This window comes from Paramisgurnus dabryanus, chromosome 18 (assembly GCF_030506205.2).
Source record: "Paramisgurnus dabryanus chromosome 18, PD_genome_1.1, whole genome shotgun sequence".
Taxonomy (NCBI): Eukaryota; Metazoa; Chordata; class Actinopteri; order Cypriniformes; family Cobitidae; genus Paramisgurnus; species Paramisgurnus dabryanus.
Genome location: NC_133354.1, coordinates 14,188,051 through 14,214,841, shown reverse-complemented (window position 1 = coordinate 14,214,841; position 26,791 = coordinate 14,188,051). Strand labels below are relative to the sequence as shown.

The window sequence follows — 26,791 nt, the reverse complement described above, 5'->3', positions numbered from 1 at the left end:
TAAAAAGGTTCTTTGTGGAACAAAAAAATTAATGTATATGTCATTGCAGCGAAAACTCCTTTATGGCACATTAATTTTTAATGTATATGAGTTCGTGTTACGAACATTGAAAATGTATGCAGATATTCATTTTAGAGATGCCCACACAAAAGCGCATTGAATTTAAGTCTTCAGCTGAGCTCCGTCGGCGCTCGGCCCTCAACAGGGGTGAAGGTGACTCTCCTGCTCGCGGAGGACATGCAGAGGAAGCGTCGCGGACGCTCGCTTGCTCGCACGCTTCGCGTCTCATCACTCATCTACGACAGCTAAGAAACGACCCGCATTCGAGCATCTTCACGCGCAAACGGACTGAGAAGAGCTTTTCTCTGCGGGTTTGTTGTATCCGTGGATGCGTATGCATGTGTTCTGCACCGAACGGGCGAAAGCACCGCCCCAGATCCGCAGCCAACATCTTTCACATCGGCAAGCCTTCACTGCGGGACCCGGAGCGTCGAGAGAGCACCGAGAGCGCGCGGAGAGCCCAGCGAGCGATGGATGACTGTAGATTGGTGAGTCTGTTGCACAACGGCCGCGTTAGGAATGTTGTCACCATAGAAGCTGTGTTTTTGTAGGAGCTAGAGGTGACAGGTGCGAAGGCTATTAATGGATTTTTAGTTACACATTGGTTAGATTCTTGCGCAAAGTTCACAGGTTTAAAGTGGCGAAAACCCATCATTATATAAATGTATTACTGAGAGTCGCACGAACTGTTATTTATTGGAGATTAATCTGATAAATAACTCAAGCAAGCTAAATTTACATTACCGATTTTTATTATTAGCAATTATATATAGGCATTATATTTTCTTATGCAACAAATGCTTGCCATCCATCCAACAATTGTTGCATAGAATAATATATATAAGGAAGGGAAGTTTGTTTATATATCACATTTTATACATAAAGATAATTTAGCGTGATTTACACAGACAAAACAGCTCATTTTACTGTGTGTTTTGCATGAGTGCAATTCTATGTGTTGCTATGTGGCCGCTAGCCTAGGTAATGGCAGCTAAATTCGTGTTTACACGCGCACATGCATATTTTCTAAAAATAAACTGAGAGGTAGGCTACACTGATGAGGGTTTGTCTCAATTTTAGACGGTCCAGGAGTTCAACACTCTCGTGGCCCTCCATCGCGAGCAGGTCATCTCTATTGGTGAAAATACAGTTGACTGTCCTGCTTTAAGGGCACAGATGAACAAGACTCGCATCAAAGGATGCGCAGTAGCCCAGTGCGCCTATCACAACCTCATCGCAATATCTGGGTAAGCATCTCCGTTTGTGAATGATGAGAGGCTGTCGTGATGTGATGATTCATTTTTAACCCGTTTTTTTCTCTCTCTCTATGCGTATTTCGTCGTAGGCCAGAGGATGGTGAAATCCACCCAGAAATATGCAGGTTATTCATCCAGCTTCAGTGCTGCCTGGAGATGTACGTTACAGAGATGCTCAAGTCGATGTGTCTGCTGGGTGTGCTGCAGCTTCATAGGAAAGGTGTTGTGTCAATGACAGCCAGCAGAGGGCAGCAAATTCTTCAAATAAACAGACCCGAGTACATAAAGCTAATATAGCTTACTGCATGGTGAAATACTGCTGTTGCACTTTATTTGACAGGGTATTTACGAAACAACACTTTAAATATTAAACAGCCCTCATTGAGTGTATATTTTGTTTTGTGTAAGTCCAAACAACGTGTAGTTTTATAGCTACACGTCATTAACTATAATAAACTTTTCTTTGCTTATACTGTAGGAAATGACACGTGTCCTGAGCCAAATACGGACTTCAGGGTGGATGAAAGCTCTGATGTACCGATGCTTGAAGACAGGTCGTCATCACCTGTAGATTTCCCACAGGAATCTTGGCTTGTGTGTACAGACATTGAAAACATAGAGAGGTAACAACATTATATTTATGGATTTGGAAAGATATAGTTTGATGTGTTTTATATCTCATGGCCTGAGAGTTTTAGGTCATGTTCTGTGCTGTGAAATTTGAGATGTGAAATTTCTTTCAGTGATATGCGTGAAATGAGGAACCTATTAAGCAAACTCAGGGAGACGATGCCTTTACCATTGAAAAACCAAGGTGAGTCTAAATTCAAAGTATATATGAAGAATTTGGTTCCAAAACGCAATAAATCAATTTTTAATAATTTTGGTAAAAATGTGTTTTCTATAACAAAAAAGTTACAAGATGAAAACCACTATTTTTGGTTACAAATTTTCACATAGCATCTTTAGGTTATAAAACACAAAACAATTCAAATCCATAATTAGATTTTCAAAGATTTATTATTAAAAAACTGTTTTTTTCCACAAAAAAATTAATTGAATTAATATATAAATGTGCATTCATCTTTGCCATTTTATACTAATTTAGTTGACTAGTGGTATACACTGGTAAAAAATAAACATTAATGGCATTAATTAAAACACTTACTTTGTCATATTAAGAAAACTGTCATTGCTGCTGTCATCCTTGGGACGTCGTTGCTTAACTTTTTGACAGCAACAGCTGTAAAATGTTTTGGTCCTGCTCGATTTGCGTTGGCTTTGAGTAAAATAATGGAAAGTTTTTCATAAGATCTGGGGTCAATGTTTTAGCATGACAGAAGCTTGATGCTGTCAGGAGAACAAGCAACAGCTGGCATTTTTCCATCTCCCGAGTGAAAACCACCACAGGTTTATCAATGCCATCATTATTTTGTTTTTGTTTGTTTGTTGATCACGAAGTACAAAGTAGATAAGGAAAACTAGGATTACGTGTGTATTCAAAGCACCGCCATTGTTGTTTACAATGTGTGGAATGGTGCACTGTGATTTGTTGAGCGAATTTATTGCATTCTGCAGAGAAGGAGGACTGACGTTTTGGGAAAAAAGGAGAAAAGATGATAAAATAACACGGCGGATATTGCATTTTGTGTAAAATTAAGAATTTACTTTTAATACTGACCTGATACAAAACTGATTTTGGTGGTAACTAATGGCGTTTATCACATATTGGAACCAAACTCTTCATATGTAGCCTATATTTTTAGAAATTTACCTTTTTTGTCATTGCACAGTTGTGCGACAGAATATTAGCTCTCAGGAGTACACACATACACAGGCACATACAAAAATATGATATAACAATGTAATCAGCTGAGTACAGAATATAAGCAAGTAAATACGGTGGTAAACTAAATATTTACAGCATATGGACGAGTGCAATGTAAATTAGCCTACTTTGTGCAGAATGTATAGAATAGGTCAAGTTCGATCTAGGCCGATATTTACAAAAAGACAATATTACACAAAATTTTATATTTTACTAATATAGCACGAAGTTGTTACCAAGTGCATACGGTTGCTCATAGATATTATCACTTATTTTTACTCTAAAAATGCGCATGTATTTACCTTTAAATGCATTAAGTGACTAAATTCAGTCTGATGGTTTACTTTGTAGCATTTAGTAATTGACAAAAATAATTTTCACAATTAGAATGCGATTCTTCACGATCAATCACACAAAAATGATGTGATTAATCTGTTTAAAAGGTTAATCGGTTGACAGCCCTAGTTTATACATAAATAATTTATAATTTTTTATCTTGTGGCTTAATTTAATAGTGCCCTTTTATTTGTGTAGATGACAGCAGCCTGCTAAATTTAACTCCTTATCCCCTGGTGAGGCAGAGGAAGAGGCGATTCTCTGGGCTTTGTTGCCTTGTGTCTGGCTGAACCTTCAATATTACTGTCAAGTCTTCTTTTCTAATCATTGATCAGTGCTTCATTCATCGCTTTCATATCTCTTGACATTAGTTTGGCTAATGTAGTTTTCCCTGGAAAGTCTCAAAACTACTTTCTCCCTTGTGTTGGCGGACAGAATCCAGTTGAATCAAAATGAAGTTCCTATCAGTAAAATCAAGTAGAGTCCATTAATATTTACCAAAGGGTTTGTTCTCTGCGTCATTTGTTGTGAAACCATATGATTGTAAACTGATAATGAAATCTTTATATCCACAAATACCAACATCTCTCACATTTTTCTTATTTTATATAATTGAGTAAGGGAATATAGGCTAATATATTCTCTTACAAACATATAGGGGTGGTTTCCCAGACAGCGATTAGCTTAAGCCAGGACTAAAATATAACTAGTTTTAACAAACATTACTAAAAACATAACTGGCGTGCATTTTGAGGCAAAACAAAGGGCACTGATGTATTTTAAGATATGTCAGTGCAAGTAGTTTTCAGTTTGGGACTAGTCTAATCCCTGTCAGGGAAGCTGCCCCTTAGTCACTGTGCAATGCTTTTAATTTAGTCTTCCATACAGAGGAAATGTTGAAAGACTTGTATTAGTTTTAAGGGCACAGGAGCGCTCTGCACTAAAGCCATTGCTGTTTTATTCTAAGCTTGAAACAAATGTAAACACAATAAAATAAATTGATGTAAATAATACAAATAATTGTAAATAAAACATTGTATTTATTATAATTAATTTTAAAGATGTATTTTTCGTTTATCCATTCAAAACACCATGTTTGTATGCATATAACAGTTTAAGAAGAGTTTGCAGCATGTTTTTTTTTGTTTGTCAGGAGTTAAAGCTCATATCAAGCTATAAATAATTTTTTAATAATAATAAACACATTTGTTTTATGTATTGTTTTGTTTAATTGTATAATTATTCAGCTTTTTGTATAAATATTCAAAATAGTTTTTGTTAAAGTATAGGCCGTTGTGTTTCGTCCTTAAAGGGTTAGTTCATCCAAAAATGAAAATAATGTCATTAATGAATCACCCTCAGGTCGTTCCAAACCCGCAAGACCACCGTTCATCTTCGCAACACAGTTTAAGATGTTTTAGATTTAGTCCGAGAGCATTTTGACTTTCCATTGAAAATCTATGTACGGTATACTGTCCATGTCCAGAAAGGTAATAAAAACATCATCAAAGTAGTCCATGTGACATCAATGGGTCAGTTAGAATTTGTTGAAGCATTGAAAATACATTTTGGTTCATTTTTGGATGAACTTACCCTTTAAAAATCAGTGATGTTTATTCTTAAAATGACATAAATAAATAAAAGTACCAACAACCTTTCTTTAGTGTTAAACTGTCTCATTGTAACCGCTCCCACATTCCCATGTTCTAGTTGGGGGTTGTCTTGTTGTCAAAGTGAAGACTTCCAGCTGCAGCGATTTACTGGAAACAAAGGGGATGGACGAATTGTGAAAGAGAAGGAGAATTTAAAAGGAATTCACCCAGTTAGTTCAAGAGAGAGATAATATTTCTTCTGCATTTTATTGCATGTTGATATTGGGAACACAGACTGTAAGTGATCTGGTGTGATTGTGCATACATATTTTGGAAGGGTCTGAAATTGACATGTAAGTATTATTCAGCAGCTTCAAATGCTTTTTTAGATTTCCTCTCAAAGAATTTGTGAGGTCAAGAGTTAACTAGAAATCTAATGTCAGATGGGTAGGGTACAATTTAGCAGTTTTTATTTGGTTTAAACATTTTTATTATAAACATATTTAACTGTTAATTCAGTTTCTAGCATAAATGTTGAAAGTTTTTATTGATTTAATGACACAATACATTAAGAAAATATAACTTACATGTACAGTATGTCATGTGCAAATAGAAAAAACAAAACATCTGTGGATATCATCAAAGCTTCAATAGTTTCAATTCTGCTCAGTCCTAAGCTGGTAAGTTCAGACAGTCCATCTTCTCCATGGATCGTACTACAGGACCTTTAGTCCTACTCTGCATCCTTGCTTCAGTCACCCCCATCATGGGGTGTTTCTGCGACCACTATCCATGGAGCTCATGGTCATATTGCACCAAAACATGTAACTCTGGAACCCAACAACGTAGCAGGTAAGCTTTATTTAACATGAAATGTAGCTTTCTCTTTTATAATTTATGTTACTGATGGACTATACGTTTGCTGATGCAGGGCTGTTCGCCATGATGAGCACTGGTTCAAAGCTAATTGTGCACAGTACTGTCAGACATATGAGAGCAGAGTATGCAATGTTGAGACTTGTCCAATAAACTGCCAACTGACTGAGTTTGGAGATTGGTCAGAGTGCTCACCGTGTGCCAAAAAATCGGTGAGTAAAACAGAAATGAGTACTTAAAGCAACACTGAAGAGTTATTGCTCTTTGCTCCCCCTACAGGTTAGAAGCATAATTGTTCATTAGCACTGTCGTAAATACTGCAGCATAGCTGGCTTTGATTGGATTGTAGGTCTGCCGTAAAGCAAGTTTTTGTAGTTTTCACTCGAACTACAGGACGGTTGGAAACTTCTTTAGTGCGGCTTTGGCCGATAGAGGGCTGCAAAGCGAATGTGAAAGTGCCATTCACCCTGTTTTGAGTGGGAAACGTTATTTTAAGGTTAAAAAAACTCTTTGGCGTTGCTTTAAAATTACTCAGACTGTGAAAACCTAAGTAAAGTAATTTTTTGGGATTTACTGTTTTTTTAATAATCAGCCTAAACATTCTGATATAAATATAACATTGATATTTTAATTCTAAGGTAATGTCAAAGATTGATATCTATGAGTGAAATTAATCTTTGATGCTTCTCATGTTATGCTATAGTCTTTTAGCTGTGTTTGTGTGTGATTTAGCTCAGGACCAGGTCTGTTTTGACGCCAGCTCAGTTTGGTGGGGAAGACTGTAGTGAATCTCTTACAGAGGAAAGACCTTGTCACCCCTCCACGGAATGCAGGATTGAGCCTGTCAATTGTAAAGACAAGTTCAAGTGTGACACTGGTACAGTATTGACCTTTAACATCCCTCATTACTTTACAGGACATGCTATAATATTTGCCACCTATGTTATAATATGATAAGTTTAATAGTTTGCTTATTTACAATACCCAAAACTTTGCCACCAAAGGAAGATGTATAAACTCTACTTTGGAGTGTAACAAGCAGAACGACTGTGGTGACAACTCTGACGAGAGGGACTGTGGGAAATTAAAGCCAGTGTGTGCACGTGACAATTTTCAGCCTGTTCCTGGAGCAGATCTGATTGGTTATGGGTAAGCAAACACCAGATTAAAGGGACACCTTACTTTTTTTGAAAATATACTAATTTTCCAGCTCCCCTAGAGTTAAACATTTGATTTTTTTACCGTTTTGGAACCCATTCAGCTGATCTCTGGGTCTGGCGGTATCACTTTTAGCATAGCTTAGCACAATCCATTGAATCTGATTAGACCATTAGCATCACACTAAAATATAACCAAAGAGTTTTGATATTTTTCCTATTTAAAACTTGACTCTTCTGTAGGTATATCGTCTACTAAGGCCGACAGAAAATTAAAAGTTGTGATTTTCTAGGCAGATATGGCTAGGAACTCTACTCTTATTCTCGCGTAATAATCAAGGACTTTGCTGATGTGAGATAGCTGGAGCAGGCGTAGGGATATTACACACTGCCCGAAAATAGTCCCCTGCCATTGAAAGTTACTAAGGGGGCTTTTTTATGGCTGCTGCTGAGTAATATAATTGCGCCTCCTGCAGTCATGTTACAGCAGCAAAGTCCTTTATTATTACGCCATTTTTAGAGTATAGTTCCTAGCCTTATCTGCCTAAAAAAATCGCAACTTTTAATTTTCTGTCAGTCTTAGTACACAATGTAACTACAGAAGAGTCAAGTTTTATATAGAAAAATATCAAAACTCTTTGGTTATTTTTTTAGCGTGATGCTAATGGTCTAATCAGATTCAATGGATTATGCTAAGCTATGCTAAAAGTGGTAGCGCCAGACCCGGAGATCAGATGAATGGATTCCAAAACGGTAAAAATCAAATGTTTAACTCTAGGGGACCTGGAAAATGTGTATATTTAAAAAAAGTGGAATATCCATTTAACCTATCAAATTAACAGGTGTGCGGATTTGAGATTGTGTCCCTTATGAGTTTATTTCGATCAGATTTGATGCTGTGGCAGAGAAGATGAGGGGTGCTGTTCTGGATAACACATTCATGGGTGGGCAATGCACAATAGAGAAGCAAGGTCCTAATAGGAAGTACTACCGGATCCCTGCCAACATTGAGAAGTTTAACATCAAGGTGGGCTTTTGTGTGTACATTTTGCTGGCATTACTAACTACAGATCATTTGTGCATAGAGCATTAATGCATTTTTTAACAAATTTCTTAAAAACAAATGAAATATTTTGATCACAGTGTTTTACTTAATTCCAGGTTGAATATATTGAGGACATTAAGAAGGAGATTGTAATCAAACCTGAGAAAATCACCTTAGCCAAAGATTCACAGTCAGATCCATCTAAAATTGCAAAAGATATAACAGATATTCATAGACTGTTGCTGGCTATTTTTTCCGGGTCATTAAATCGCAATTTCAAGGAGGCAATCAAAGCATCTCAGCAAAAGGCAAGGAACCTTTTCAAACTGCAAATTATACTGTTATATTTTTAAAACAATATTTTTAACCTATATAATAATATGGTAAGAAAATACACTTGTTTTTATTTCTCATTGATATACTTTATGTTTTTATGCAGGACTCTGAGTTTTACAGGGTACATCAGGTTGTTGCCACATCGACATTCAAAACTAAATCATCTGACCTTTACTTGTCAGATCCATTCCTTGAGTATCTAAACGGTCTGCCATTAGAGTACAATTATGCCCTTTATAGACAAATCTTTCAGAAGTTTGGGACACATTATTTCAGCTCTGGGACATTAGGGGGGAGGTATGACCTCCTGTTTCAATTCAATCGAGAAGAACTAAAAACATCTGGTGAGGAAATGTTTTTTGCATAACATACACACAAATCTTGGACATGCAGAATTCATTAAACACGTGAAAAGTGTGCTAAACCTTTGTCTTCTTACAGGACTGACAGAAGAGGAAACAAAAAACTGCCTAAGTCAAGATAACACCCTCTTTACTATATTTTATAATAGAGAATCACACAGTTCCACCTGTGGATCAACTAAAATAAACACTGAATATCAAGGTAAAACATTTTATACATTCACTATTAAGCATTTATACAATTCTTCTGCTTTAAGATACGTAAACGCAATTTTGAAATGAGAATTTTTTTTCATGCTTGTCAGGGTCGATTGTTAAAACATCAGAGAAGGTTTTAACATCAGTGCAAGGAGGTAAATCTCAATTTACAGCAGCGCTGGCCTGGGAAAAAAAAGGCGTATCACCAACCAGCACTACTTACGACAACTGGGTCCAGTCTGCAATAGAAAATCCAGTTGTTATAGATTTTGAGGTTAGGAGGAAAAATAAAAATGTGTGTGATCTAAAAATGCCACAAAATTACCTGTCAAATACTGTGGATCTTAACTTTTGTTTACAATTTTTAAAGGCCTAAGACATGGTACATACATGTGTTTTGAAACTTGAGTCTTGAGGCCTCCTAAGACATTTTTGAGGCCCCTATGTCTCCCGACCCCTGGTTGAGATACACAATGATAATAAAAAGCAATACATTTTTGTCTTTATATGTCTTGACCAGCTGTTGCCTATAGTGGATTTGGTGCGAGGTCTTCCTTGTGCAACGACAAAGAGACGGCATCTTCATAAGGCACTGATAGACTATCTGACTGAATTTGACTCTTGCAAGTGTGCTCCCTGCGCTAACAACGCACGACCAGCTCTCTCTGGAACCGAGTGCATTTGCATTTGCCAGACTGGGACCTATGGATCAAACTGTGAAAAACGAGCCCAGGACTACACTTCAGGTTTACATACGTGCATATAAATCCATATGCATAATTATGGTTAAAAATTTTGGCTGGTGAGGTCAAAGGTTTAATCCTACACTCTCAGAAAAAGGTAAAAGAAACTACAAAAGTTGTCACTGGGGCGGTACACTTTTGTACCTAAAAGCTGCATATTGATACCTCAAAGGTACAAATTGGTCCATAAAAGGTACATACTGATACCTCAGATATATCTGTACCAAAATGGTAAAATTTTGGACCTTTTTAAAAGGTAGTCTCCAAGCAGGGTGGCCATTCGTGCCAGTTCCGCCGGACACGTCCCGAACATGTTTTCGGTTCAAGTCACGTTGATTGACCGCATACGTCATCGAGGTTCTCACATTTCAGCTAAAATACATTAAAAAAGTATGATTTGTTTCTTTTAAGACATACAATCATTCTAGTTTCATTCTTACCTTGAAATGTAACGCTTGCTTTTCTGAAATTGAACCCGAAATATTAAACCTTGATGACGTATGCGGTCGACCAACGCGACTTCCGGAGAACCCACCCGAAAACATGTTCGGGATGTGTCCGGCGTAACTGGCACGAATGGCCACCATATCTCCAAGTGACAACATTTGTACCTTTATTTCTGAGAGTGTAGGTACTAAAGACTAGGGGTGCATCAATAAATGCCGAAATACACTAATAATACGTGGCCGATAACTATTCTGAATCGCAAAACGTTAATATTCACAGCTATTTCATGTAGTCCTTATCGATCAAATCACTAAATCACTGTTAGTTTGAGTTGTTTATAACATGCATTTGAAAAAGCAACACACTTCAAACATAATTTTTATACATGTTCTTTATTATCATAAAAATACCTGAAAAGGTTTGAAGAACAGCAATATAAATATATCCTTAAGCCATTTCCTGGAGCTGCGTGTGTATGGTTCTTCGTCTACAGCGCATGCTGAGTTTCTGCACGAGAGCGCCCCCTGGCTTTTGGATGTAACGGCATTTCAACGTAATTTGCATAGCAAGAATCATCGGACGATATATTGGTGCACCCCTAAAGAACCAACTAGGATTTGCTAAGATTCTGGGAAACTGATGACCCTTCTACCTTTATGAAATAATGATTTAAAGAGTAAATGGCACATTAAAAAAATCTGACATTTGACAGTTCACTGTTAATTGTTAGTTAAGTGGTGCACATTACACATTGACTAAAGGGTGGGAAGTAAAATTTCAGTATGTTCTGTTCACTCCTCAGAGGCAGTTGATGGCCGTTGGACATGTTGGAGTCCCTGGAGTACCTGTGACGCTACCTTAAAGAAACATCGTTCGCGCACCTGTACCAACCCTGCACCTCAGCGAGGGGGCAAACCGTGCCAAGGTCCAGAGAAAGAGGTGGAGGAGTGTACCATCTCTATTTTCCAGGAGTAAGTGCCTATATCTTTACACAATTGCAGTCTTTGAGATCACAATGCTCTTCATTCTACTCCCTATTTCTCATCACAGGCAAAATGTGTGTATTAATGACGATGACTTTGTGACTGAAGGGGACAGTGAGAGTAAGTTGCCTCCAGGAGTAACTGGGTGTCCAAAACCCAAACCACCTGCCAACAGCCACCTTAGGGTGAGGAGACATTTGCTCTCCCTAAAAAAGTCCCAAAAAAGTCCTTCAAATGTTAATGCTCATATTCTTCCACATTTCTCTCCTAATTTCAGATTAACAAACGTGTATACGATTATGGGGATCATGAGGAGTTTGTTTGCTTTACTGGTTTCGAGCTGGATGGATACCAGCTAATTCATTGTCTTCAGAGTGGTTCCTGGGAGACTCCGAAGGGAAAGTGCATTAGTAAGTCATAGTAAATGCCACCATTCATAAAGTAAACATTGTGTATTTTCCATGCAATGTTCACCTTGAACATTTTTCTGTGATTTCAGAAAAAGTTTGCCCCAAACCAACAGTGGCTCACGATATGATGCTATACCCAGACAAAAGCGAGTATACAGTGGGAAGTGCTTTCATGTTGACCTGCTCAGATAGCGGTATGAGCCCATCAGGTCCTCAGTATTACACTTGTGGAAACAGTCTCACCTGGCAACCAAGCATTCCAGAGGACATACACTGCAAAATTGGTACCCTGACCAAATACATTATTATTTACTGTGCCATTTTGTGTACTTTTCATTTATTTGTATTTTTTAAATGTAAACATGGTGAAATTAATAACACACATTTTTTTTTGTCCTATACAGATAAGCCTTTCGTGCCAGACACCAACTGTAAACCTGGAGAAATACATGATGGGATTAAATGTAGCTGTATGTCCAAAGACAACTGCAAGTATGTTTGTGATAAGATTTGTGTTTTCTGTGTCAAATTTTGCTTGATCGTTTTTATTTGAGTTTATGCTGCAGTCTGCTGGGAACCTTATATCATTGTGTGCCTTTGTATTTTTTGCAGAGGTTATAGGGCAGATTTGTGCATTTTTGATGCTTCGAAAGAAGCTGCCTTTATGATGTCCTCCTGTGCCTTTCATGCTAGCCGATGTCACGGAGACAAATTATACTTTATGAATAATGGACCATGCAAAACTGACGCACACAGCCTGGACTGGGCCAAATTCAGGGCCCGTGTATCCGAGCAGAGCTCAGTACAGGAGTCCTGTGGATCAGACACCTGTTACGAGTGGGAGACATGCTCAGGTATAGCTTTTATTATGAATCAACTATGCTTTTACATGGAGTATAATATCAGCATCTAAGCAACAGAAAAACCACGCATAACAAAATACACTTGGGTCTGGGTTTGCAAAAAAAGTTTAAATATGGTATATAGAGGCTGCTTTTTCTTGTCAAGTTGAACTAACATTTGGCATATGGCATTTGTGTTGCTGTCTTTTCTTTATAGTGTCAAATAAATGTGAGTGCAAACTCCCAAAAGATTGCTCAAAAGATGGAAAACATTTCTACTGCCTGAATATCATAAGGGTGAAGAGCACACGGACCATGAACCTATGCTTTACGGCTGCAATGAAGTGCAACAAGATGGAATTTGACATACTGAATGAAGGTCCTTGCTTGAGTGCTTAATTGTAAATCTTTTTTTTTTTACATAAAAATTTTAACAGACGCAAATATTGCATAAATATAAAACACCAGAAAAAAATTTGACTTAGTTTTTGTATTTAAACTCCATTAAACGTCTTAATAAAATTTAACTGTCTTAATATTTTTTTAGTCTTTTTTAGACACCATGTAAGTAATATAAACTTATTTACAACATTTTTATAAAAAAAATAATAAAAGAACAACAATACATTTTTAGTACATATTACAACATCATACAAGGCAGTTACAACACTGAGATAATGAGAAGTCTTTATATCTGACAGTCTCCAATGTTGAGTATTGTGATCTCTTTTCCTTTACATCTCCAAGCTCCCGCCTCACACTCTGAGATCATCTCAGAAGCTCCGCCCATTACAGACACACACAGGTGGGCGGAGTCAACAGTGCAGTCCTCAGGATCTTTACATTCACATTTCATCCCTAGAGATACATGTTTAAGAATATTGTATTATCATCATTGTTTATATAAAACTGATGGCTGTACACGTACTGTATATTAAAGAGGCCTACCGTCACATGTCTCCCATTGATGACAGTCTTGACAAGATTTAAATGGGGTTTTTGGCCAACCGCATGCATTGTCCTGTAGCAGAGAGGGTTTTTGTCCCAAACACTGCATAGCTCCAAGCTGGCAGACGCTCATTCGGGTTACTCGACCGGGACGTACCGAGGCGCAAACCTGGAGTGACGCCCTGGTTGACATAATATAGAAATTTATCATAAATGCTTAAAGCCTTTGTTTTTTTATCATTTAAATGGTCATTATCTTATCCTTGCCGGACTTACTTGCATTCATATGGCATTTTGCAAACACACTGACCCTTTCCCAGTTTCTCCCATGGTTTGCACAGCAGGCTTGGTTGGGTGGGAACTGTTTCCACTAATCGGACATAAAAGTCACAACAACAAATAAGAAATGTTTCCAAACCAAGTACCTGATGTTGCATTAATGCATTTAGGATATTGCACTATACCTGGTTGACATCTGATATTCTTAGGTGCTGGATACCAGCTAAGGCCAAGACGGCACAAGATTTCTGCTTCCCCTTCTCGTTGCATCCCAGGTGGGCATGACAGGGACACGCTCTCCCCAATCAAATAGGCTTGTTTTGAGGGTGTGGCAATGATATTATTCAGAACGGGTGGAGGGTCACATGCAGTTTCTGGTGAATGTGGATTAAGGAGAAGATAAAAGCACATATTCGTTTGACAGGCAGGTAGTTTTTGCATGGGCAAGCAACATTATAAAATACAAAATCACAAAATATAATTTAATTGATTACTTTTGCACTCCATAGGAAATGTCTTCCAAGTCAGGTTCTCTGTACATTCGGCAATCGGGTCCCCAATGTGATCATGTCCATCTGTACAGGTGTACTCAATCTTACTGCCCACTGGATAGATGTCTTTTGGATCCTAAGCACACAAATGACAATATTGCAACGCTATTGCAATGCTATTTGATCATTAACTAGTTAAGCAACAGGAACACTAATAGCTAAAAAGCATTAAATAAGTCAAATCAATATCACTTACCAAAACAAATCCATTCTTCAAAGGAGGTGGACTTTTACATGACTTTACTGGTGTCAGTGAGAAATCAAAGCAGTGGGGCTCCATCATTCTAGAATATTATGTCATAATACTAGGTCAAATATCGGTTTCATATTATAAAGAGATAAAATACAGAAATGATTGATTCTTACTTTAAATGTTCAAGATCAGGGTCTTCACAGCGTTTGTGCTCTGTGGTCTCCCCTATGCAATGCTTGCCTCCATTTCTAGGAGCAGGATTATTGCATGAACGAGTCCTTGACTTTTGACCCTGAGAGCAGCTGCTCCAGGCAGACCAGCAGTTCCAGCCACCTTCAATCACTCCTTAAACATTAACAGTTTTATTCATTATATATTTGAGACTATGACAAACAACAAGCATGCACTCTCAAAGAAAAGGTAGAAAAGTTGTCACTGGGACTGTACCTTTTAAAAAGGTCCTAATATGTACAATTATTACCATAAAAAAGTTAAATACAGGTATATGCTAAATACATTTTGTAGAAAGTAAGGCTTAATAAAATATATTTTTTAACCTCCATAAATTAACATACATTTCTAAATGTCTTTTCATACCCGTTATGCTTACAGGTGTGTAACACACAAAGTTTGTCTTTCAATGCGACGTGAATACAAAAGGCTTCAAAATATATTTATTGTTTACATATATTTCAAAATATAAAAAATGGCCAAAAATATATTGGTGAAAAATACATGTTTGTAAATATAATTTTTTATTTACAATTAATCTGAAAATATATTTTTTGCTGTATGGGTTACTAGTCTTTTCTTCATAGGTTTTAACATTTAAAACGATGTACACACATTCCAGTTATATTAGTAGCCCAATAAAAGACGACATTTTACATTAATTTATTCAGCAATAAATGTAATGCTCATCAGCTTTACCCTAGTCTCGCGTAATTTTTTCGCTGCTTTTCTGGACAAAGCCCGCCCACGAGCTGTTTGACCGACATGTCAAACAACCAATCACAGTTTGTTTCGTCTAGCGTCACGTTTCGGACTCCCCACAATAACAAGCCGGCTAGCAACAAGCCAGCCAACCGAATAGCATCTAAATAAACAACATTACTCACCATAGAACAATGTTGTGCACTTCATCAACAGCCACACGAATGAGACGCTCCCGTTAAACATCTGTTTAAAGCATATCTCTCCACTTTTTAATACATACAAGCAATTCAGGAGAACCGAACTTTTGGACTAACTGCCTCAAGCAAAACTCTTGGACTTCTTTTAGAGAGTCTATGCCGCGAACTTTGCATATTTGATAATGATAACTGGTCATTATTATCTATGTGAAAACGACTGATTCTCTTTCTCAATGGAACGTCAGAGCTTTTTTCCAGGGACCGAAACTAATCGCGACACTTGCGTCTCCTTTGACAATCTCACAGGGTTTCCAGAAAAGTGTACGAAAATCATCAGACGTTTAGCCAACAGTCTGTGGGCGTGACGTCTGAGGCTGAGACTAGCTTTACCCTAACAACTATCAAGTTCAACTCTAATATCAAGTTGGTCAAGGGGCAACTGCTTGTGCTCTATATTTAATGATGAGAACTATGGGTGCCTTACCTGGTTGTCCTCCAATCACATGACCGTTCTGGCAGGCATTTCCACTGGTGCCCGGCTTACACACACAGGTACACAGGCCTTCGGTAAGCACAGGCCTACCATTGTTTTGACACGGCCTGCAGTGACAGGGGCTCTGCTCCTCCAAATAGACTTCTAGGGCCCTCTTCAGGTGAAGTTTTTTCAGTCCAGCACATGTCACCTCTTTGACCAATTCATACAGTGGTCGCAACTAAGAATATATACAATAATTCTTACTTATCATAAACTCTAACTGTGGATTCACACCAGCCGCGGAAGAGGCGGCAAGCGCGGATGATTTACATGTTAAGTCAATGCAAACACGCGATTAGGCATCCTGCAGCGCGGTACACGCGGTAGCCGCGGCGCGGATGTCGCGGAACGCGCGGAAGGCGCGGAGCGTTCCGCACGAATTGAGCGTTGCAGCGGGAAACGCGCGAGTTCAAAAATCTGAACTTTGGCGGAATTCCGCGCCGCGTTAACCAATCAGGAGCTTGCTGTAGTAGTGACGTGATTACAGGAAGCGAGCGGAGTGGTGTAGTCTCCGCGGAGTCGCAGAAGCCCCTCCCATGACGCGGATTTCCGCGTGAATTTCTCGAATGACTAGAATTTCACGCGCGGATTAAGCGAGTAAACTCAAAATGTTCAAGCGGCAAACTGGACGCGGTTCACGCGTTTTTGCCGCCTCTTCCGCGGCTGGTGTGAACCTACAGTAACACTTTAAATAAATAATAAACCATAACCTGTGCCAGGTAGGATATTTTTACATATATGCATGCCCCTAAAGATTAGTAGTAGTAGTACCTAGTACCTCAGAGGTACATGTTGGTACAAAAGAGTGCATATTACATATTGGTATCACCTAAAGGATTATTAGGAACACCATACTAAAACTGTGTTTGACCACCTTTCGCCTTCAGAACTGCCTTAATTCTACATGGCATTGATTCAACAAGGTGCTGAAAGCATTCTTTAGAAATGTTGGCCCATAATGATAGGATAGCATCTTGCATTTGTTGGAGATTTTTGTGGGATGCACATCCAAGGCACAAAGCTACCGTTCCACATCATCCCAAAGATGCTCTATTGGGTTGAGATCTGGTGACTGTGGGGGCCATTTTAGTACAGTGAACTCACTGTCATGTTCCAGAAACCAATTTGAAATGATTCAAGCTTTGTGACATGGTGCATTATCCTTCTGGAAGTAGCCATCAGAGGATGGGTACATGGTGGTCATAAAGGGATGGACATGGTCAGAAACAATGCTCAGGTAGGCCGTGGCATTAAAACAATGCCCAATTGGCACTAAGGGGCCTAAAGTGTGCCAAGAAAACATCCCCCACATCATTACACCATTGCATTAATGAGAAATTGAACAGGTGTTCCTAATAATCCTTTAGGTGAGTGTACATATCAGTTGCCAAAATTGTTTCACATACCTTCTGTTTAATAATTGTAGGAAAGTCCTTCACTGAACCTGCCCATTTTGAATACATCTGTTTGTTATTGTCAGGATTCTCCAAGTCTAGGACACTAAGACCACCAATATACGCAGTATGCCCTCCAATAATGTCTGTCTTGACTTCCATCTGACGATTATTGTTTTCTGAAAAACATTTAAAAATATGATAATTGAACAAAAAACTTCATGATTATTCTGATCCCAAGACTCAAATGTGATCTAAATGTACATTCATTTAGACTTACTATTGAGATTCTCAATTGTGTTCATCAGTTTCACACACTTGGTTGTTCTTTTCTTATAGAAGAGGCGTCGCTTCACACGTGTAATACACTGGTGGAAATCAACATCTGTTCTACCTGCAATAAAAGGAAGCAACTTTAAGCAAAACAAAATGTCATGGGAAATGTTGACAGATGAAAAGTTATTGATACATACTCATCTCCATCATAGAATTTGCATCCAGCTCCAGCAGGGCTCGGTACTGGCCACCTAAAGTGCCCTCTTCCATGTAATGGGTACCATAGCGTTGTAAAAAGGAACGATAGGCCGCTGGGTCATATGTGCTTGGCAGGGCAGATAAATCTTTCCAGAAGTCTTCAGATAGAGGGAGATACTGAGGAGCACTATTCTGAAATTGAGCCACCTCTACATCATTCTTAATGATTAGCAGGTGATATGCCTTTAAGACAGAAGATATGTTTTAGTAGATGTCATATTAAATTCAGTACATTTAATTTGAATGTGTCTACTTGAACTTTACCTTATCCTGTTTGAGTTCATTATGAAAGGTTTTATGGTCGTGGCCTCCCCTAATTTGCTTTCTATCCTCTTGATGTCTTATGTAGGACCAAGAGCTGTCATAATACTCTTCACTGAAATCATTTTCAACACTGACCTAAAAAAATGTAGACACTGTTAATAATTTGGCAAGCAAAATCGTCTTATACATCGCAAAACATATATAAAATTAACTTAAATATTTTTAAGTTACTTTCACTTTAATAAAATTTTTTTACAGAGTAGCTTTTATTATAACATTGCCTAAACTCTATTGTTCACCTGAAACGTATATCTGAGCATACTCTGTGGAAGTCTGAAGAAATCTCTGTGGTCTCCACTGAACACTTTTCTGCACAGCCCACCAAAGCTACGAGTGTTAATGACTCCAGCTTTCAGCTCACCCGTCAACACATCAAACCTTTTCAGTGCCATTATTATGTGAGAAAATAATTACATTTCTGGTTAAACTTTTGCTTTAATATGATTATTTCGCTTATTATGAAAGTAAGAGAGGTATATTTTTACCCTCGTCCTGTAAGGTCAGAGTTGGGCGGTGACTTTTGCTCAGTGCACACTATAGAGCCACTGCATCGCTGTTCATCTGAACCATCCTCACAGTCATGATCACCATTGCACACCAGAGATTCACTAATGCATTGACCTACAGACCCATAAACACTGTTTAACACTCTGTGATGATTTTTTGAGACTAATAACAAATAGATTTATTTCACGAGCACATGTGTGTCATTGACAGGTATGTGATTTCCTTGCATAAAGTCATCCTACATCCTTTAATATTGATTAAGGTCATGTCAAAGATTGAAATTAATGAGCAAAATCTATCTTCAATGTTCCTAATCTTATAATTAGATAACGAGACTTTACCCTGGATTTCACAGGCAGGATCACATATGACAGTGTTTCTCAACCTTGGTCCTCAAGGACCCCCTTCCAGAATGTTTTAGATGTCCCCTTTATTAACGCACCTGATTTAAATTATTAGCTTGTTAGGGAGACATTCTAGAAGGAGGCTGATAAGTTAGTTCAGGTGTTTTAAATTAGGAGACATCTAAAACTTTCTGGAAGGGGGTCCTTGAGGACCAGGGTTGAGAAACACTGACATATGACACATGTAACATAATCCAATTCAATATTTTTGTCAGACATTACATACCAGATGTACAACGAAACCTGTTTCCACATCCCTCCTGTAAGGGACAGCTTTTCTTTGGAACGCAGTTTTGTCTCTGAATGGCATCCCCTGTACAAGAACTGCCTCCGAACTGAGAGAATATCTCTATATGACGTGTTCGAACCTGAGAAAAATGCGGGAGTCATCATTTAGTTGTGGCAGATTCATCCATATAAATAACCTTGAAAACTTAAAAGACATAAACCTGTGTCTTGGTACAGCCGTCACAATCTGACCATTCCCCATAAGGTCCCCATCTGCAGTTTACTGGCTGTTCACACCTTATAGTAAAAAGTAATCAGTGCTGATAAAAGAAAATAGTACTGTTCACTGGCAAGAATTTAGTTTTCATTAAGCACTTACCAGATATACGGCAGAACCGTAAGCAGGACTAATATGCTGGACGGAGCAACAGCTGTGCACATCTGAAAACATAATCGGCCATAACTTCAGTACAATACTTGTTATTATCGCTTTCTGCTCAGTATATAACTGTTCAGTCCTAAAACCTGACTCACTGTAATAAAGACATGGATTTGGATTTATTATTAAAAGTGTTTGTGTGGTTAACTTAAACACACTTTCCTTGAGACACAAGTTTAGCACTTTGCGATTGTTTTTAACTTTGAAAAGTGCTTTCCAAATAAAATACATTATTATTACTATTACACCTTAATGTAAATTATGTAAGTTAATTGTGCATGCATTAAATGATTAATTAATGTTAAAATATGTTTACTACAACAGTTTTCCTATTTATTGTGCAAAAATGTTAAGTTTGTTTTAGTCATAAAATTAGTTGCTGCTATAAAAAAACAGGCGATGACTGAAGCAATGTTTACTCCAGACTACAATTTTATGCCTGTATCTGCGTGAAGTTATCCTTACCTTTATTCTGTAGAAGTCTGTACTGTAAAGGCAGGTTTGAGGTTTGTGCTATACCGTGGGAGTCCTGTTCATATACTGCAGCTCTTACAGAGATAATGACATCAGCAATTTACTGTTGGACAGGAATTCCCAGCATGACTCAATGCCATTGTCCGTGAACATTTAGTGCTGCCTCGCTTGGCAACTTTTGTTGGGAATATTTGTTCACATTTCACTGTCTGACCTAACGTACTCTTCAAAGCTGTAGGCAAACTACAGTCAAAAGTGTGTACATTTTGCCGCTACTACAATGTAAAAAACAAACAAACAAGGGTATTAGTATTGTGAAATAGTGTTTTATAGAACACACCGACCCCTATCTTTAGAGAGTTGAGCAATGTTTGTTGTTCAACTTCATAATACCAGAGGAACACTGGGGTCAAAATTCTATGAGCTAAGATCCACTAAATATAACGGATCGTTCTAGAATGTTTTTCACACAGTCATTTAAGTTGGCTACTTACTTTGTTTAACTGAAGATGCTTTAATTTTCAAAAGGATTAGAATAATGCAGGCATAGCCTACACGATGGGAAATATCACGTCTTTGGCCGACTTTATTTACTGACTCACCGAGCGTTTGTCTCATGGCGGCGCGCCCCTTTCTGCGCATGCGCAACAGCGTCAATTCAACATCCCAGATACCCATAAACATTCACACTTTTCCAAATCATGCCTGCTTGAAATTAACTCTCATACACACACTATAAGGCTCACAAGGTAAAACATTTAACAAATCATTGTTTATTTCAAATTGTGTCATTTAAATAAAAAAATGGTCACACTACGCAAAATTATGTATACATATTCCATTACGTTTTTTCTTAAGACTCATATCTACTAAAATGGATATTGCTGTTGTTTCATCACAAAGCAGTGTGTCAACTCATACATTAAAAAGATAATTTTTTGCAATGAACACGTGCCAGTCTAAGGATAAAGATGGGTCGTTCATTTGCATAATGTGTTCATATCGGTCTATGGTTCATATGCCACATCCCCAAAGTAACAATTTGCATGAAGAGTTGATATTAAGGCAGTCCAGTCCTCAGCAAACTGACTCATATCTGCTGCATTGGTTGTAAGTGTTGAGACACCTAGCAAACATCAAATTGAGTTATTATGTAAGATATAGTTTTACATCTTTTTACAAAACAACCTCGACAATCACAATAGCTGTCTATATTTTTAATTCTTATAGCAGTTATTTCTCTGGCACTTTTATTTTGTAATATCTATATCATATTCAGTTTATCCATTAATTAAGGTACAGTTTACAGTAATAATATAATGTTTGAGTCTTAGGCGCAGAGTGTTTTAAAAGTTTATAATTTTCTGAATGTATGATTCATATTCTATTTCACCTATCATTTCAGCAGTTAATATGTTACCAGAGTTTATCAGTCACCGACTCATTATGACACAGACTTACCTGAAACTCTGTCCCAGTACACGCTCTGATGTCATCTGGGGTCAGCCCTTCCCAAATCTCGATCAGGGTTAAACCTGTACTCCTCTCTACATCAAACACAGCCTAAAAACAAATGATGTTACAAATCAGAACGTTTCTGAAAATGTGCGTAACATTAAAATGACTATTTTTAGATGTCCTGACCTTTTCGGTGATTATACGATCAACACATTGTTTTCCAGTCAGAGGAAGAGTGCACTTCTCAAGGATTTTGTGTTTCCCACCCTATGAATTTAAATATGATTTAAATATAAAGTGATATGAAATACTAAAACAACATCCTTGAGTGAGAATCAGACAGTAGCATATGAAGCTTATTGTACCTTAGCAGAATGTTCCATAGTAACCACTACTTTAGTGGCAGAACTAGAAACCAAGTCCATGGCCCCACCCATGCCCTTAACCATTTTACCCTGACCAAAATGAAAGGTACATGTCAACACATGCAAACACCATTACGATGTATAGCATGATATATAGACACATGCATGGACCACATACTGGAATCATCCAGTTTGCCAGATCTCCATACTTGGAAATCTGCATTGCTCCCAGCATGGTCAGGTCAATGTGACCTCTAAACAAGGTACAGAGGTTAAAAGGAAAAAAATGGAACATGAAGAAGAATCATGTAATCACATAGAACTTATCCATATACAAAATTTCTATTAAAAAATTCTTTAATCATACAGTTTAATCACAGATGACTGATGAGTTTAGACACAAACCCTCTAATCATGGCAAAGGATTCATCACTGGAAAAGTAGGCTGCTCCCGGACAAACGGTAACTGTCTCCTTACCTGAACACAGGTACCATGATCTGAGCTGTATAGAAGTATTTTCTTCAAATGTACAGTTTCTCACAATTTTTCCAAAGCATTATTTATTTGTAATGTTTAGGGGAAAAGTGTTACAGCACCAGCATTGATTAAATCGGGATCCACTTCATTCTCTGTTGGATAAGGACCCTGAAAGATAAAGATTAGGATTAGGATCTGTGAAAATATTTTTTTGTAATTTATCTTTAATATTGACTGAGTAAGACCATGTAAAAGATTCAAATCAATGTGAAATCCATGAGTGAAATAAAAGTTTTAATGCTCCTCGTCTCATTATTAGATTAAGATTTTAGCCTGGATTTCACAGAAATGATCATAATTGCTCAGGTTATTTAATAACAAATGCTCACCAATCCCAAAATCCCATTTTCACTCTGTAAGTGAACTGTAATTTCGGGGCTTATATAATTGCTGGCCAGCATAGGGATACCAATGCCAAGATTTGCTTGAGGGTAGTTAAGACACATAGAGGACACACTGTATGTTCCACATTATGGTCATTTCATCCATTCATCTAACAGTTGGTAAAGCCACTCAAGGATACCATACATCCCATCCTTAAATTCCAGTGCTGCTCGCCGGATGATCCTCTCACGAGTTATATCTGTGTCCAGCTCTGCCTGTTTACACTGAAGCTTTCTTTTCTGTAAGTGGATGAATAAGAGGCTAAACATGACTTATTTATTCTTGTAAAATTCAGATGTCGTTGTAAATGTTCTTTGCATCTGTCTCAGTCACCTCAATTCGCTTTTCATAACTGGCTCCTTTCACTATCCGATCTACATAAATGCTGGGGACGTGAATGTCTTCCGCAGCAAAACTTCCAATGTCAACAATTTCCTCAACCTGTGGGCCACCAATCAAAGCAAGAAACTGTATCTTCTTGTTCACAGCATTAGGCACACAAATTTCATGAATAATAAATTTACTAACCTCCACTATGGTGACTTTGGCTGCTTTACACATTGGCTGATTAAAATTCCTGGCTGTTTTCCTGAAGAAATGATCACATGCATCAGAGTTTTATTAATTTGGATGTTTATCAGTTTGTGATGTTATACTTCATTAAATAATCAAATATATTTCTTGGAATTAAAATAAAGGGGAAGACTGACACCTAGTGGACACTGAGTAGAGACATCTAATTTTGTAAACAGCTCTCTGTTTACAATGCATTACAACAAGATGATAAAAACATTTATCTTTCATTTTATTATTATTTTTTATTTTACAGATATGTCTTATACAATATCCAGCAAATCATTTAATTTTGTGAATCTCTACCTGAAAACAAGATTTCCTGCTTTGTCACATTTCCAGGCCTTTATCAAAGCAAAGTCACCAGTGATGGCTTTCTCCATAACATAATGCCTGCCATTGAATTCTTTAACCTGAATCGAGCGAGAAAAAATCTTTGCTATAAAGGTATACTTTAATATAATACAAGCATTTCTCTTTTTTAATGTGCATCTGTTGAAGTCCTGTGTGTTTCGATAAACTTAATTTCACATAATTTATCCCAAAATATGGTAAAATGTTGCCAGAGTACTATAGTGACACACGGTGAAGTGTACATTCTTTTTCCAGTATTGGTTGTTTTTAGACATGCCTTAGCAAAAGGTCAAGTGAAAATGAATGTCACCATACATTGATATATAACCACACCTCTCTTCTTTCACTTGCAATGGCAATGCTGCCATCCTTGTTGTATTTAATGGGTGTGCCACCCTCCTGGATGAGGGTTCCATATCCGGTGGCAGTAAAGAAAGCTGGAATGCCGGCACCACCAGCCCGTATCCTCTCTGCTAGTGTGCCCTGTAAATGAAACATCATGATAGAGGACAAAATCAAAACACAGCCTAGACTGTACTTTGCTTAAAGCTAAAGAAATGAGACCATTAATCCTATTACAGGTATCAGTCTTAAATCGAAAAAGCTTTACTAGTTCCTAAAAGAGAATGATGTGAATCTTTTACCTGAGGGGTGAGCTCTACTTCCAGTTCACCTGACAGATATTGCCTCTCAAACTCTGCGTTTTCCCCAACGTATGAAGAGATCATGCGTTTTATCTGTTTGGTTTTCAAAAGCAGGCCAAGGCCAAAGTTATCAACCCTGTAGTCAGAAACAATCAGACATATCACATTATAACCAGTTATTCTTTCAAACTATAATTAAATGCAACTTTGATTCCCAAGATCCCAAATAACCCAATGCATTTGGTCACATATGGGAATTCTCTGGAAAAATTTCTGCCTTGAGATTATTGACTTATTAAATGGTGATCTCTCTCTCACCCGGCATTGTTGCTCACAGCTGTGATTCCTTTCACTCCTGTTTTCAACAGGCCACTGATTAAATTCTCTGGGATCCCACACAATCCAAAGCCTGCATGGGACAGAAAAGGAGTTAAATAAGCACACACAACAATATCGCTTGGGGACTCATTATATTCTGTCTGAGGAAAGGATATCAGGAAAGGAAATACCACTTAACTGCAAGAACAACTTATCAGATAGGACTGTGTGCCAGATAGGCAGAAATACATGTAGGCTATAGAAATCACATTCATCTTGATGTGGCATTATCATTAATATCAGAGTTAGCTCTTATACCTCCGACAAGAAGCTTGGAGCCATCTGGAATGTCTCTGATGGTCTCTGTGGGATCCGTAAAAAAGCGTGCATGCCATGACTGAGAAGTTGAGAAATGGCAGCTGTTGCATGCCTGTGGATTTCAATCATTTACTTTTATGTATTTGCAAAGTTTTATCCAGTACATTCAACATATATATTTTATAATTTTCCCAGAAACTCACAACATTGGCTTTGCAAGCACTATTCTACCATATGAACTTCGGGACACTGATCCTGTCTATTGGCAGAGCATTGGATTGGCTGTGCAAAGGTTATACTTTAGGTTTATTTCCCAGGTCAAAATTTAAATGTACCTTAAATGCATATAGGTGCTTTGGATGAAAGCATTTGGCAAATGCATAAATGTTAATTGAACATGTGAAGGGCAATATGCAACTTTAAGTCATGGCTAAAAATAAGTGCATGTCATTGTCTTTAATTACCGGATCTTTACAACAAAACATTGCTAAAATTATACAACACTGAGTGTGAAGTTATTGTCTGTAAGAGTTGTTTCCTGCTACAGAGGAAACTATCGCTCTCTAAGGAAGGTTTAAAAATATTCAACATAAACAAGAACCACCTCTGAACAAAAGTTCAAAGTAAAATTGCATAATGTTGTCCAAGTGTTTCTTTTATAATCTCAGAAGCTGTTTTAATAAAATGCAGGGTTTTTCATGTGAAGTAAAAATGTGCATATCTGAATGTTTGCACATACTGAGAACATCGCTGTTTAAACAAGGAATCAATACTTTGAATTAGCTTAAACATTAAAAATGTCCCTCTTTATATGAAAACAGTAAGATTACTACAAGGTTGTCACACTTTGATGTCTCTTAAATCATAACTATAAACAAACAGTTAAAGAGAAAGGATAAACTTTTAAAAATGTAAAAAAAGATTTTTTTTTATGTAGTTTTGTAGGACTCCAATTATACTGTTCTATGATTTTACATGTTCTCATGTTACTTACCTCACCATGCCAAACAGAAATGCATCCCCGACGTCCTAATGATATTAGTCTGCCTCCAAGAAAAGTATCGGATCTAGATAATAATCTCTGAATTGACATTTTCATAACAACTTAAACTTATTACAGGAGAGCAGCCACTGTCTAGCACAGGACCTGCATCGATCCTGCTTAGTTTCAGAGGTGGGTAAAGGGCAGGTTTTCAGGGAATTTAAGGACGGTTCTGTCATATATAGATAGATTTTGGAAACATGGATGCAAAAATGATGTTATAACATCCAGGAGTTCATAAGAGCTCCAATAGCTTGTATATTGAACCAATGGACTGATACAGCAGAATTATTATTTCTTTAAATTAAAGTACTGCAATATAATTCAAGTAGCTCATGAAGTTCCTACAGACTGTATGCCTTTATTACACTGACAGTACTAAA

The 26,791-nt window shown here is 37.6% G+C and overlaps 4 protein-coding genes across 6 annotated transcripts; 2 read left to right on the top strand and 2 right to left on the bottom strand.

Moving 5' to 3' along the window:
- Positions 1-122: 122 nt before the first annotated feature.
- On the top strand, positions 123-5,138 carry rgs7bpb (regulator of G protein signaling 7 binding protein b). Its single transcript, XM_073812633.1, has 6 exons — positions 123-548; positions 1,141-1,307; positions 1,406-1,536; positions 1,795-1,939; positions 2,060-2,130; positions 3,679-5,138. Exons 1-6 carry the CDS (start codon positions 138-140, stop codon positions 3,768-3,770), a joined length of 1,017 nt encoding a protein of 338 aa, XP_073668734.1. The 5' UTR covers positions 123-137; the 3' UTR covers positions 3,771-5,138.
- Positions 5,139-5,274: 136 nt separating this feature from the next.
- On the top strand, positions 5,275-13,007 carry c6.2 (complement component 6, duplicate 2). Of its 3 annotated transcripts, none has more exons than XM_073812630.1 (18): positions 5,275-5,425; positions 5,743-5,924; positions 6,004-6,160; positions 6,681-6,825; positions 6,953-7,097; positions 7,994-8,132; positions 8,267-8,458; positions 8,590-8,830; positions 8,928-9,050; positions 9,154-9,320; positions 9,567-9,792; positions 11,039-11,207; positions 11,287-11,404; positions 11,497-11,629; positions 11,719-11,913; positions 12,034-12,121; positions 12,242-12,483; positions 12,689-13,007. In XM_073812630.1, exons 2-18 carry the CDS (start codon positions 5,779-5,781, stop codon positions 12,868-12,870), a joined length of 2,808 nt encoding a protein of 935 aa, XP_073668731.1. In that variant the 5' UTR covers positions 5,275-5,425; positions 5,743-5,778; the 3' UTR covers positions 12,871-13,007. The 3 variants fall into 3 exon arrangements, with proteins under 3 accessions (XP_073668731.1, XP_073668733.1, XP_073668732.1); XM_073812632.1 differs by having other exon boundaries at positions 5,686-5,924; XM_073812631.1 differs by having other exon boundaries at positions 5,668-5,924.
- A 43-nt stretch (positions 13,008-13,050) lies between these two features.
- On the bottom strand, positions 13,051-20,673 carry c7b (complement component 7b). The gene is made up of 18 exons (XM_065286786.2): positions 20,406-20,673; positions 19,881-19,942; positions 19,723-19,798; positions 19,500-19,641; positions 18,848-18,983; positions 18,602-18,740; positions 18,303-18,437; positions 17,978-18,221; positions 17,785-17,898; positions 17,517-17,683; positions 16,060-16,288; positions 14,616-14,787; positions 14,446-14,533; positions 14,193-14,325; positions 13,884-14,072; positions 13,696-13,789; positions 13,420-13,601; positions 13,051-13,329 (listed from the first exon to the last, which is right to left on the bottom strand). Exons 2-18 carry the CDS (start codon positions 19,940-19,942, stop codon positions 13,160-13,162), a joined length of 2,472 nt encoding a protein of 823 aa, XP_065142858.1. The 5' UTR covers positions 20,406-20,673; the 3' UTR covers positions 13,051-13,159.
- Positions 20,674-21,166: 493 nt separating this feature from the next.
- LOC135776233 (succinyl-CoA:3-ketoacid coenzyme A transferase 1, mitochondrial) lies at positions 21,167-26,557 on the bottom strand. The gene is made up of 17 exons (XM_065286792.2): positions 26,361-26,557; positions 25,367-25,478; positions 25,049-25,139; positions 24,731-24,866; positions 24,420-24,569; positions 24,039-24,145; positions 23,688-23,748; positions 23,493-23,600; positions 23,299-23,398; positions 23,105-23,199; positions 22,835-22,883; positions 22,643-22,715; positions 22,416-22,491; positions 22,238-22,327; positions 22,059-22,139; positions 21,876-21,977; positions 21,167-21,540 (listed from the first exon to the last, which is right to left on the bottom strand). The coding sequence occupies exons 1-17, from the start codon at positions 26,463-26,465 to the stop codon at positions 21,505-21,507; spliced, it is 1,572 nt and encodes a 523-aa protein (XP_065142864.1). The 5' UTR covers positions 26,466-26,557; the 3' UTR covers positions 21,167-21,504.
- Positions 26,558-26,791: the final 234 nt, after the last annotated feature.

What these genes read in the sequence shown, in the direction of transcription:
- rgs7bpb (XM_073812633.1), top strand. Translation starts at nt 138, where the DNA reads ATGCCCACACAAAAGCGCATTGAATTTAAGTCTTCAGCTGAGCTCCGT. An exon ending in GCTGCAGCTTCATAGGAAAG is followed by an intron (nt 1,537 to 1,794) that starts GTGTTGTGTCAA and finishes CTTATACTGTAG; the next exon opens with GAAATGACACGTGTCCTGAG. An exon ending in GACATTGAAAACATAGAGAG is followed by an intron (nt 1,940 to 2,059) that starts GTAACAACATTA and finishes AATTTCTTTCAG; the next exon opens with TGATATGCGTGAAATGAGGA.
- c6.2 (XM_073812630.1), top strand. Translation starts at nt 5,779, where the DNA reads ATGGATCGTACTACAGGACCTTTAGTCCTACTCTGCATCCTTGCTTCA. An exon ending in GGAACCCAACAACGTAGCAG is followed by an intron (nt 5,925 to 6,003) that starts GTAAGCTTTATT and finishes TTGCTGATGCAG; the next exon opens with GGCTGTTCGCCATGATGAGC. An exon ending in TCCGAAGGGAAAGTGCATTA is followed by an intron (nt 11,630 to 11,718) that starts GTAAGTCATAGT and finishes CTGTGATTTCAG; the next exon opens with AAAAAGTTTGCCCCAAACCA.
- c7b (XM_065286786.2), bottom strand. Translation starts at nt 19,942, where the DNA reads ATGTGCACAGCTGTTGCTCCGTCCAGCATATTAGTCCTGCTTACGGTT. An exon ending in TGTGATTGGAGGACAACCAG is followed by an intron (nt 14,788 to 16,059) that starts GTAAGGCACCCA and finishes TTAATGTTTAAG; the next exon opens with GAGTGATTGAAGGTGGCTGG. An exon ending in AAAATGCCATATGAATGCAA is followed by an intron (nt 13,602 to 13,695) that starts GTAAGTCCGGCA and finishes TATGTCAACCAG; the next exon opens with GGCGTCACTCCAGGTTTGCG.
- LOC135776233 (XM_065286792.2), bottom strand. Translation starts at nt 26,465, where the DNA reads ATGAAAATGTCAATTCAGAGATTATTATCTAGATCCGATACTTTTCTT. An exon ending in AAAATGGGATTTTGGGATTG is followed by an intron (nt 22,884 to 23,104) that starts GTGAGCATTTGT and finishes TTTATCTTTCAG; the next exon opens with GGTCCTTATCCAACAGAGAA. An exon ending in TGGCAAACTGGATGATTCCA is followed by an intron (nt 22,328 to 22,415) that starts GTATGTGGTCCA and finishes CATTTTGGTCAG; the next exon opens with GGTAAAATGGTTAAGGGCAT.